The 12,752-nt window shown below is 39.9% G+C and overlaps 1 protein-coding gene across 4 annotated transcripts in view; it reads left to right on the top strand.

Annotated features, from left to right (window-relative positions):
- Positions 1-12,752, top strand: part of Sec11a (SEC11 homolog A, signal peptidase complex subunit) — a 38,343-nt gene that overhangs the window by 19,971 nt on the left and 5,620 nt on the right. For 3 of the 4 annotated variants that reach the window (XM_004852829.3, XM_087188450.1, XM_087188449.1), the window contains 2 exons: positions 3,815-3,964; positions 9,742-9,861. In XM_004852829.3, the coding sequence (XP_004852886.1) occupies positions 3,815-3,964; positions 9,742-9,861 (270 nt within the window). Of the gene's footprint in view, positions 1-3,814; positions 3,965-9,741; positions 9,862-10,525; positions 10,564-12,752 lie in introns of all 4 variants that reach the window. The other variant, XM_021264862.2, reaches the window with a different exon arrangement.

Here is a 12,752-nt window from a genome sequence, read left to right as displayed (position 1 = left end):
CCCCGATACCCCCAAAAAAAAAAAATTAATAACAATGAAACTTTTAAATGGTCCTCTCACTACATAACTTGTATATGTTTTTAATTGCCCTCTATTTCTAAATTCCTAAATCTTTTTGTTTCTTTGGGGGGTGGATACTGGGGACTGACCCTGTGGCCTTGGTACTGAGCCACACCCCTAGCCATTTATGTATTTATTTTTATTTGGGACAAGGTCTCATTGAGTTGCCTGGGCTGGGCTTGAACTTGGGATCCTACTGCCTCGACTTTTTGTTTCTCACCACCCTTTCTTTCCTGAAGTGTAGCCACTCGTGTTCACTTGTTCTGGATGTTGACCAGGCATGCGACATTACATTAATAAAAGTGAAATTCATCTCTTTTACTCAGAATCTTTCTCTTCTATTTCTGTCACTATCACTATGACCTGCTTACAGTGGGCCTTTGACTTACAAACTCACTTTGTTCCCCAGGGCTGGTTGTAACTCAGGTTGGTCAGTGAAGGCTCAGGCTCCTCTACAAGTCTTCAAAGTCTCTTCTGTACACAGGCAGATCTCAGTGCCGTAGAGAGACACTACCCCAGGATTTCTCAGCCCCACACAGGAAACAATGTTGTAATGTTCCTTCCAGAACTCTTTAAGGGTTAAACCTGTATCTGAGACCATCTGGAAGCACAAGTGGCCGGCATTTAGATCATAACTCAAGACTTTGGTCTTAAGTTAAAACTCAAATTCTGGTCATAACCCAAGTTGTTTGTACGTCAGGCTGGTTGTAACTCTAGGGTCCCCTATAATTGCCAGTGTTAAAAACCAAGAAGGCATTCTTTATTCTCCCTTCTACCTATTTGGCCAATTTTGTTATTTTCTCTCTCTCCATTCTAGCACATTAGTTGTTCTCCCTGTTGTTCTATTTTAGGTCCTCATCATTTCCTGCGTGCACTATTGTAGTGACCTTTAAAGAAATGCTTTTATAATCAGAAAAAGTTAATATATTTTCATTAGAGGAAATGTAGAAAACACACAAAAAGTCTAGATGATACCATTACCCATAATTCTGAGATATAATCACTATTAACATTTTAGTCTCCTTTTCATGTACATTTTTTACATATTTGAAGTAATTATGTATGTGCATCCTCTATTTTTCTTATTATTTGTGTATATCCATGTTTATAAAGAGTTTTACATAACATTTTCAATAGTTAACAAGTATTCAATTATAATGACCAAGTATTCTATTATTATAATACCTGAACAGCTGGTCTCCCGGTCTACTCTCATATTTTCCAGTTTGCTCATTAACTTACCAAGTACAGAGTGTCTTTTGTGTAATAGCTTTTGAAAGGATCTCTGGTACATACACAGTTATGGTTTTCCCTGCCTAAAATTCTGCAGTGGCTCAGAGACAGTTTAGCACAGTGACAGTAGATTCTACTGGTTCAAATCTACTGATTCCCCTGATTCCCCTGGTTCAAATCTCACCTGTATCTTTTTTTTTGGTACCGGGGATCGAAGTCAGGACCTTGCACTTGCAAGGTAGGTGCAGCGCCACTGAGCTAAATTCCTGGCCCAACTTGTATCATTTTATTTATGTGCAACTTTAGCCCTTGTCAGGCTCAGTCTCCTTGTGTGTTAGCTGGAATAATAGTACTACCTACATCATAGAGTTGGTTTGAAGATTATTTTTAGCATAAGTAGAGTAATCCTAGCTACACAGAAGGCTGAGGCAGGAGGAGCCCAAGTTTAAGGCCAGCCTGGGCAGTTTAGACCCTATCTCAAAGTAAAAGAGGCTGGGAATGTAGCCTAAAGGTAGAGCACCTCTGGGTTCAATGCCCATTACTGCCAAGAAAAGAAAAGAAAAACCTTAAAATAGCACTTTGCATACAGTAAATGCTCAATAAAGATGATTTAATCAGAGCAAGTCAGCTTTTATCTGGTTTGTTTTGTTTTGTTTTGAGTCAGAGTCTCACTGTGTAATTCAGGCTGGCCTTGAACTCACTCTGTAACCCAGTCTGACCTCCAACTCACTGGATCCTCCTGCTTCAGCCTCCCAAGTGGGGAATTACAGGTGTGCATCACCACACCTGGCTTACCTGTTTTTATATACTTTTTCAAATATGATTTTATTTGAAGAAAAAGTATTGCTGCTTTAAAGAATTAAAGTAAAGGGCCGGGGATTTAGCTCAGTGGTTCTGCCGCCTGCCTCGCAAGTGGAAGGACCTGAGTTCGATCCCCGGTACCAAAAAAAAAAAAAGAATTAAAGTAAAAACTTGAAAAGTTTGTGTCTAAAATAATCTTCTGTAATTGTCAAACAACGGTCCATCTTCAAACTGAATACCTTCTGAAAAAGAGCACTTGCTGCCCTGTGAGAAACTAACAAAAGCTTTAAGAATAAAAATTGCAAAAAAAAAATAATAATAAATAAATAAATAATAAAAAAGAGAATAAAAATTGCACTAAATCTACATTCCTAGTAGTTTCTAAATTTTGTTGTACAATAGAATCATCAGGGATTTTTTTTCCCTAGTACTAGGGATGGAATCCAGGGCCTTTGCACAGAGTTACATCCCCAGCCTTTTTTATTTTTATTTTAAGACAGGGTTACTAAGTTGTCCAGGCTGGGCTTGAACCTGCAGTCCTACTGCCTCAGCCTGCCAGAGTGCTAGGATTGCAGGCCTGCACTACCATGCCTGGCTATTTGGTTTTTTTGTTTATTTTTTATTTTGAGACAGAGCCACACTTTGTTCCCCAGATTGGTCTCAAACTCCTTTGCTCAAATCAGCCCCCCTTCTCAGCCTCCCAAGTAGCTGGGATTACAGGCAGGTGACACCATTGCGGTGGGAGGGGTGGGGGGGTTGTAAAATGCCTTCCTCACTTTCCCAGGCATTCTAATGTAAATGGTTTGGCATATCCCCTGGGCTAAATTTCCCAGGTTGTTCCAATGTTCAGCAGTTCCGGGAAACACCATGTGCTGTTATCCCTTTATATCGAAGGATGACAGTCTTCAAAAATATTTGTACCTTGACATTATTCCTGTTTTTAATTTTATTTCCTGTCTGTTTTCTTCTTACAAAAGCTATTGTGCTTGAAAACTGGAGCCCTAAGTTCCTGAAAATACACTGCAGGGCTTCATCTTCATAGAATAAAAGAGTTCATATCGATGCAGATATAAGATCTTTTTAGAACTTGGTGTGGGGTAGAGGAAGGATGCTCTGTAGACATTTGCTCACTTTACCATAAAATTGAATGCTTTCCTGGTTTCTGACATTCTTAAGCAAAAATCTTTGCTCTAGTCCTTCATTTTCTTTCTGTTTTAAAAATAAATTGATAACACAATGTTATCTTTGTACTGACTGTTGATGAGCTGTTTTCCTCTGCACTGGTTTGAACCTGTAAGGTCATCTCGGTCTGTATCTTTATAAATGGCAAAAGAAGATGATCCAGTTTTCATTTGAATATGTTTAGTGTTTTCAGATGAAGTGAGAATAAGGGCAGTGTTTTTAAAGTTCATTCTCTTGTATTGTTTGTCATTTGAAATTTTCAAAGGTTAAGGAGTTACTAACACTGCCCTTTTCAAGACTTAAGCTTCTTTGAATAGTAATGCGTGACATGGAACTAGTTTAGCAAAGGCTTATAACTAAAAAAAAAAAAATCATTTATTAGTCTTAGGAGACTGTATGTGAGAATAACACTAATTTATGCTGATGGGGTTGTTACAGCATCTCCTGTACTATAAAGGTGCTACTTTATCAATGTCTACTTTTGGAAGTAAATGTAATCTCCTACTTTCCTTTTGCTGTTCTGTTCTTTCCCTTTCAGCGGCAGCATGGAACCTGCATTTCACAGAGGAGACCTTCTCTTCCTAACAAATCGAGTTGAAGATCCCATACGAGTGGGGGAAATTGTTGTTTTTAGAATAGAAGGAAGAGAGATTCCTATAGTTCACCGAGTCTTGAAGATTCATGAAAAGTATGTGTGAAATACATCTTCTCCATTTTTTAGTATTTTTGTTTGTTTTGTGGTATTTAATTTTGATAGCATAAAGATTGTGAAAGTATAAGGACCTAAGACCTTCTTCCAGCCCATTTTTGTGAATGTCTGACCACCTGGTGACATTTGGAAAGCTGTAAACAGTTATTTATTGTTCATCTCTTTCCCTGGAGATTTTTCCATAAGTAGGTCTCAGTTCTTTCTTACTTCTTACCAGTTGGTAAGTCTGTACTGTATGTATAACTCCCAAAACCATGATACAATGATTAATTCTAAACAGGATATTATGGGATAATATAATAAGGTAGCCCAGTCTTTAAAAAAAAAATCCAGGGCCAGGGATTTAGCTCAGTGGTTCTGCTGCCTTCCTCGAAAGCACAAGGTCCTGAGTTTGATTCCTGGTACCAAAAAAAATCCATAAAGAAATCTAACAGACATTTCAAATAAGAGTAAATTTATCAACTTTGAAAATCAAAATTTCTGAAATGGAACTGGGCATAGAAGCACATGCTAAGGCAGGAGTATTACCTATAGTTTGAGGCCGGTGTAGGCAGGCCACATAGTAAATTTAAGGCCTGCCTGGAATACATAGCAAGACCTTGTCTCAAAAAAACAAAATAAATTTGAAATCAGAGTTACTTTTCCTTGTTTTGGGGGGGTGATTTTTGTGTGGTTTTTTTTGGGCGGGGGGTTGAGACAGGGTCTCACTGTATAGTTCATGCTGCCCTTGAACTCCAGTATGTAGCCCAGGCTGGCCCCAAACTCACAGCAATCCTCCTACCTCAGCCTCCTGAGTGCTGAGATTACAGCCATGCGCTACCAGACCCAGAAAACTTGCTTTTCTAAATATAGTCTTATGTTTATTTTTTGCTGAATAGAGGATTGAACCCAAAGCCTTCACATTGAGCTACATTCTAGCATTTTTTTAAATTTTACTTTTCATTTTAAGACAGAGTCTTGCTAAGTCCCAGGCTGGACTTGAATTTGTGTTCCTCTTTGCCTCAGCTTCCCAGAGTTAGGATTATAGGCATGTGCCGCTGCACCCAGCAGTCGGTTTGAGGCAGAGTGTCACTATGTAGCCCAGGCTGGCCTCAAATTTGCAATCTTCCTCCCTTATCCTCCTGAGTGCTGGGTTGCAGTTGTGTTCCACCACATTTGGCTGAATCTTGTTTAGGGACTTTATGATCACTTCAGGATGGAGGTGAGGTGTAACAATGAGCAAAAACTTTCTCCTCTCTGGGTCTTAGTTTCCTCACCTGGAATATGAAGAGGTCAGGAAGATGAATTAAAAAACGTTTCTGGGTCTGTGGTCCCAATCCAGCTACATACTCCTCTCCTTCCCTTCCAGAACTGGGGAGATTCTAGTGAAGAAAAACTTTGATAGGGAAAGGAAGAAATGAGAAAAAGGAGATGTCCTGGAGGATACAGAGAAAGTGAACAGTCATGTTGATTTAGGGTGTTAACTAGGAGAAAGCTCTAAATATATATTGTCTTATTGTTACCACTTTATGAAGGAGTTGATATTTCTGTGTTTAAAGAAGCCTGGACTTGGCCGGGGATTTAGCTCAGAGGTTTCGCCACCTGCTGCACAAGCGCAAGGACCCGAGTTTAATCCCCAGTACCAAAAAAAAAAGAAGCCTGCACTTGGTGGCAGGCCCTTATAGTCCCAGCTAAAGAGAGAAAGCTAGCTAGTTGGGCATGGTGGCACGTGCCTTAATCCTAGCACTCAGGAGTTTAAGCCCACCTTGGGCTGCATAATGAGTTCAAAGCCAGCCAGAACTACATAGGAGGATCCTGTATGAAGGAGGAGAAGGGGGGGGGGGGGGGGACTGCCAACCATTGTTTTTTAATTTTTAAGAAATTTAAAAACAAATTTTATATTGTCCCATTTCCCCTTCCCCATATGCCCCCTCCCCTTCCTATGTACAAAAGGTTTGTTTCCATTTTTTCCTTCTATTTTCACTTTTTTCTTGTCCCTTTCTTTGTCCCTCCTCCCTCTTTCTACTTCCCATTTGAACATTTTCTTCCCATTTCCCAATATCTATTATACATTTTAGTCTTTACTTCCACTTTCAGTTTCTCACACCAGAGAAACAATGATATTTAAACGTGTGTAACTGTGCTTCTATAAACATGGGTGTGCATATATCAACCGTTGCTTTTTTTTTTTTTGTACCAGGGATGGAACTCAGGACCTTGCGCTTGCAAGGCAGGTGTGGTGCCACTGAGCTAAATCCCCAGCCCTCAACCATTGTTTACTCCTTGAAGACAGATACATTATTCCACCTGCATTTGGCTTTTGGGGTCTTCTTTTCTCATCTGTGACGTGGTTATTTCATCTTCCTGATGTCACAGTATTGTGATGGGTGGGTTAAATTTTAAAAGCTTTGAGCAGCTGAGCATGGTGGCAAATGCCTGTAGGCCCAGCACTTTGGGAGGCATGAAGATTGAGCCCACACTGGACAATTTAGTGACTTAGCAAAAACCTGTCTCAATAAAACATAAATAAGGGCTGAGGTGGTAGCGCAGTGGTGAAGGCCCCAGGTTCAGCCTCCAGGACTGCCCCTCCAAAAAAAGCTCTGACCTCTTTGAAGGAAGATAATATTAAATATTTGGCCTCTCTGCTAGCAAGGGATAAATCCTGTGTAAGTTATTTCTGATTAGGGTTTTGAGCTTATCAGTTATGAAGTGCTGGAGTAGGTCTTTATAAATCTATAAAGAACTTGATACCACCAGGGGCCGGGGATGTAGCTTGGCGGTGCAGTACCTACCTGGCAAGCGAGAGACCCTGAGTTTGATTCGCAGTACAAAAACAAAATACTTGACACTACCAGTATTGAGCAGATGAAGAAAATTTATGCAATTTAAAAAGCTATAGCAGGGCCGGGGATTTAGCTCAGTGGCACCGTGCCTGCCTCACAAGCGCAAGGTCCTGAGTTTGATATCCCGCCTCCCCACCCCGTGCCAAAAAAAAAAAAAAAAAAGCTGTAGTGATTTCTCTCTAACTGCAGGCCACTAGGGGGAAATTGGATGTTTGATTTTGTTTGTTTGTTTTGTTTTGGTATTTTCCTGTCAAATCAAGTCTTTAGGAATAGCCCAGATCTGTAGCATTCCTTCCCTTCCCTTGGAAGATTTCCGGTTTCCTATTCTTTCTCTTCCTCTCTCATTTTATTTTTCTTCGTCTGGGGTGTTGGTGTGTTTTCCTGGTTGAACTGACTTCCTGCTACTCTTTCACTCTTGTGACCAGCTGCTGTTGGTACCTGTCCTATTTTGCCCTCCAGGATTTTTCAGACATTCTTTCACTTGCTGAATTGTCAGCCAGGTTACTTTTCTCTGTGTATATTTGCATTTTTTCCTAACTGGAATCTCATTTTTAATGTGATTTTTGCACTTAGCTATCTTTAGTGTGTGCAGCACCTCCCAGTACAGTTTCATCTGCAGATTTAGCATCTGGGGAGCCAGTTTCTAGAGCCAGTTTAGAATCCGAGTGGATAATAGTAGAAAACTGAGGCTAATGTTCTTCCTTCTAGTTCAGTAGTTAACTCAGAGACACTTGAATTAATTGTAGGCTGGTATTTATTACTGTAAAGTATGCTTTGCTTTTTTTTTGGTACCAGGGATCAAATGCTTTACTTTTGATTAAACTTTAAAATTACTAGACTCTGGCATAGTGGTGCACACCTGTAATCCCAGCACTCAAGAGGCTGAAGCAGGAGGATCACTGCGAGTTCAAGCCAGTCTTAACTATAGTGAGACCCTGCCTCAAAAAACTAAAATAAAATAAAATAACTCGAAGCTTCATGATTCCTTAGTAAATTAGTAATTTGTTTTTTGTTTTTTGCCTAGACCCCCATTGGGGTTGGTTTTTGGGGGGGGGGGTTGGTACCAGGGATCAAATTTAGAACCTTGCGCTTGCAAGGCAGGCACAGCACCACTGAGCTAAATCCCTGGCCCTAGTAATTTTTTTTGATTAAGCAAGATGCTATTCTTATACATCCCTGGCATGTCTGCAGAATTGGAATGTTTCTTGCACTCCTGTAATCCTAGGACTTTGGATGGCTGAAGCAGAAATATTGCAAGTTCAAACCTAGATAGGCCAATTTAACAAGACACTATCAGAAAAAGAGAAAAAACAAAAGTTTTTCCTTTTAAAACTAGTCCTAGCAAAGAAAAAAATAAGATAATGGTTAGCTATAGAAAGCCATAAATAGCGACTGTTTATATCCTGATCTATTCTTCTAGATGTTTTGTTTTATTTTGTTTTGTTTTTTGAGACAGGGTCTCACTATGCATATAATTCAGACTCGCCTTGAACTCATGGCAGTCAATCCTCCTGCCTCAGCCTCCTTAATGCTGAGATCATAGGCATGTGCCACCATGCCCAGCTCTAATCTTGTGGAGTGTTTTGTTTTGTTTTATTTTGAGATGAGGTCTCCCTGTGTAGTTCAGGCTGACTTGCCACCACACCCGACATCTGGTGTTCTTTTTAAATTTAGTGATTTTATAGCCTGAGGAGTGTACTGAAACCCCATGTGTCTGTTCCTCATTGCAGTGATTAATATGTAGCCAATCCTGCCGTATTCTATACTCATATGCTTCCCCTCAAATCCTCAATGTTATGTCATATATAAATATATTAGTAAATATCTATAAAGCTTAATTACTAGGTTGTTAGCGTGCATGAACACTAATCTTTTGGTATTGTTTCCAACCTTTGTTCAGATTCCATATTACATATTAGCTTTTTCTGTTTGAATCCAGATCCAAAGAGGTTTTCAGCTGCAGTTGGTTGATGTGGCTTTATAAGTTTCTTATTTCATCTAGGTAGAAACCCTTCCCCAACTTTCTTTGTTCCTTAGAATTTCTTTTTTTTTTTCTCATTCATTCATTTTATTGGTACATTTTAGGTATATAATTAGAATTTCTTACTTGAAGAAACTGGTCATTCTGTGTTTTCCCACAGTCTGTATTTTGCCAGTTACATACTGAGGAGCAATTCAATGTGTTTATATATTTGTTCTTTATATTTCCAGAAAATGTCATTTATGTATGTCTTTTTTGTTTATTTTGTTTTGTATTGTTTTGTTGGTACCAGGGATCGAACTCGGGACCTTGCACTTGCAAGTCAGGCAGCAGAACCACTGAGCTAAATCTCTGGCCCCCTTTTTTGTTTGTTTGTTCATTTTGGTACTGGGGATCGAACTCAGGACTTTGCACTTGCAAAGCAGGTGCTGCACCACTAAGCTAAATCCCTGACCCCATTTATATGTATCTTAATGTAAAAATGAGATTATACTGTATGTGCTATTTTTTCACTTTTTCTTTATTTAAATTCATATAATCTCTCAGTAAGTACTCTTCTACAGCATTGTTCTTTTTATTTATTTTTGGTTTTTTGAGACAGGGTCTCACTATGCAGTTCAGGCTGGACTTGAACTCACTGTGTAGATGAGGCTGGCCTTGTTATTGCATTGATCTTCCTGACTTAGCCTCCTGAGTGCTGGGATAACAGGTGTCCGCCACCATGCTCATCTTATAGCATTGTTCTTGATCCTTGCATAGTATTTCAATTCCTTAATGCTGGACTTTTTAAAAAAAAATCTTTATAAGCAGCACAATTAGCATCCTTTTAGCTAGTTAAAGATTATTAAGAGTGGTAATAAAATATCCCAGGACCACAGGAATTTTTGCTTAACGAAAGCAAAATTTTGTCTTTCAGATGCCTTGATAACTTGAGTTTCCCTTACTCTTTTAAGGCAAAATGGCCATATCAAGTTTTTGACCAAAGGAGATAATAATGCTGTTGATGATCGAGGCCTCTATAAACAAGGACAACACTGGCTAGAGAAAAAAGATGTCGTGGGGAGAGCCCGGGGGTGAGTATTGGGGAACGAGCATGTTGAGCTTTTCCTGCCTCCCAAAACATAGCCCTTGGGTCGGCCTGTCTGATCTTTCACACTGAGTGCCTGGCAGTTTGGTCTTGGTTCCACCGAAAAACCTGTGTCCTTTGTTACCTCAAATGCATCTAAACCTTCGGGTTACTACTCCAGAGGGAGGAACTGGGTTACGGAAAAAGAACAATATAAGGGGTAAGATGGCAAATTAAACATGACAGCTTTAAAAGTTCATTTGTTGATTCAGTTCACTCAAAAGATGTTATTGGAACACACACCTGCAATCCCAGCACTCAGGAGGCTGAGGCAGGAGGATCACCGAAAGTTTGAGGCCACCCTGGACTACATAGTGAGTTCAAGGTCAACCTGGACTACATAGCGAGACCCTGTCTCAAAAAGCCAAAAACCAAAGATGTCATTGGGTGCCTTTTGTGTGTTCTGATACCTGTGCCCAGCTAGGCTGTGGAGTCCAGAGCAGAATTAGTCCTGCTTTGAGAAGCCTCACTTCTTAGAGATTTACTGAGTTACAGTGTTCATTTAACTTAGTTTTGTCATGCTCATTTATTCCATACTGTTTTATTTCTAGTCTTTAAATTGATGGGGTCAAATGAAATTTTTAAAATTATATTAAGCCTGTTTATTTCAGATTTTATCAGGAGAACAGATCAGTGGAGGACAGGAATTGTAAGTTATGGGTATAAGGAAGTATGGAATTGTTACTATCTTAATGTTATTAATAGTATTAACAATATCTCACCTTTGTCAGGGCTTACTACATACCAGAGACTCACTGTAAGTGCTTTATAAGTATTACCTCATTTTAACCTCAAAACAACCCTGAGATTCCCATTCCACAGATGAGGAAACAGACAAGTTCATGTGCTTATCTAAGATCACACTGATGGCAGTAAGTGGGCAGCGTCTCCAGAGCCCAGTCGCCTAAGGAACACATCCAAATTCCTGTCCCCGTGTTTCTGAAAAGGGTAGTTGCTGTTTCTCACTGTGTAGGTCCCTCATGGCATGTCCTGTCAGCCCCTCTGGTCCTACTAAGCTAGAATAGACTGGCTGCAGAACTAGTGGTGAGCAGGCACCACACTGAGAAACCCTGTCCTGTTGCTAATTGAACGCTGCCTGTGCACCTACATGAAAGATGCTTAGATTGGGGTGAGGGAGATTGGATTAGAACATACTATGTGTTTTGTCTCCTGAAGGGCTGGTTCCGGTGGGGTGTGTATGCCCCTACCTCAGGGAAACTGCATTTCCTATGAGGGAGCTAGCTTAGGGTCCAAATGAGGTTGTCACTGCCTCGGACAAATCATAGGCTGAGGCAGGAGGAGAATCATTTGTTGTTGTTGTTTGTTGGTTTTTTGGTTGTTGTTGTTGTTACAGTTTTGAGACAGGATCTTGCTATGTAGTTCAAGCTGTCCCTGAACTTACTATGTAGCCCAGGCTGGCCTTGAACTTCAGAGATCTTTCTGCCTCAGCCTCCCAAGTGCTGGGATTACAGGTGTGTACCACCACACCGGCAAGAATCTTAAGTTTGAGGACAATTTGGACAATGTGTGAGAGAGACCCTGTTTTAACATGTAGAAGGGGCTGAGGGTGTAGCTTGGGAGTAGAGCACATGAGGCTGTGGATTTGATTCCCTAGTACTACAAAGTCACTTTATTATCCTGTTCATCTAACTCCATAAATACTGCAGACCATTTAGTTTATGTTCTTTTAGACTTTATGTACATAGATAAAGTTGCAGGAATTACGGTATACATGTTTATACACATATCGACACAGTCTGTGTGTAAGGGAAGAATGATCACACTATAACCCGCCTGCACCCCCAAAATGACTAGCTTAGTTACAAATCAATAAATTTATCTCCATATCATCCTTTGCAAAGAAAGCTATTTGTTATTTCACTAAATGCTATGTAGTTTCCTGTTGCTATCTACACTGTTTGTAGTTTTGGAGTTGTTGTTGTTGTTGTTGTTTGGACTCTTTTTGAGCTGGGGTCTCGCTGAGTTGCTCAGGCTGATCTTGAGCTTCTGGTCTCAAATGATCCTTCCTCTGGTGGCTAGGACTGCAGCTGTGCCCACTGCACCTGGCTTGTTCCGGTCCGGTGTTTTAACTGTGAGCAGTGAGTACTGTGATAAACATCCTTGTTACTCACATCTCAGTGGCTCTGCCCAGGCATCACAGGAAATTCCAAGAAGTGGAATTGCTCACAAAACATAAGCATATTTTAAGGCTTTGACAAATTTTGCCATGCTGTTTTATGTACGTTTCCAAAAGTATTAACAGAGTGTCCACATGTGTGAGTCTTGATTCTTAAGTATTTAGTACCACTCTCTGCCCACTCTGGGCCTTTGTCAAGTAGAAGATGCATCATTCTATAAAGGTTGGAGGGGCCAGGCTTCTACTCAAGTAATTTGTCTGTGAAGAAGTTTTGAAAATCTCCAACTATATTTATTGCTGTTTCTAAAATCCTAACTGAAAATATAGACCTTTTGGTGGTTTTAATAAAATGTAATAGTCTGCTACTCCCTGTATTAAGTAAGTTTCTATGAAGTATAAAACATCTGGGATGTGAACAGCAGGAGGGCAGAGTCTCAACTGTACAATTCACTTTCCATTGATTACATCACCACTTACCTTGACACATAATGTAATATATCACTGTCTTTTGTAGAAAGTGTACTTATAAAACACTAAGTTGATATTTAAAAGTCAGGCTTACTCATACCTTGGTTTCCTGTAGACAAGTTTGTGACTATGGTACAAATTTCAGGCTTAAAAAATTTTTTTTGGATTAGTACATTTTTGCAGCATATAGTGATTGATTGCATTCACCATGGGGAGTTGGTCCATGTATGTAA

Source organism: Heterocephalus glaber, unplaced genomic scaffold (genome assembly GCF_053883595.1).
Source record: "Heterocephalus glaber isolate CG9 unplaced genomic scaffold, H.glaber_assembly_v1.0 deba00001531, whole genome shotgun sequence".
In the NCBI taxonomy this organism is placed as follows: Eukaryota; Metazoa; Chordata; class Mammalia; order Rodentia; family Bathyergidae; genus Heterocephalus; species Heterocephalus glaber.
Note: the sequence above shows the minus strand (reverse complement) of the source record. Positions and strands in the feature narration are given on the sequence as shown.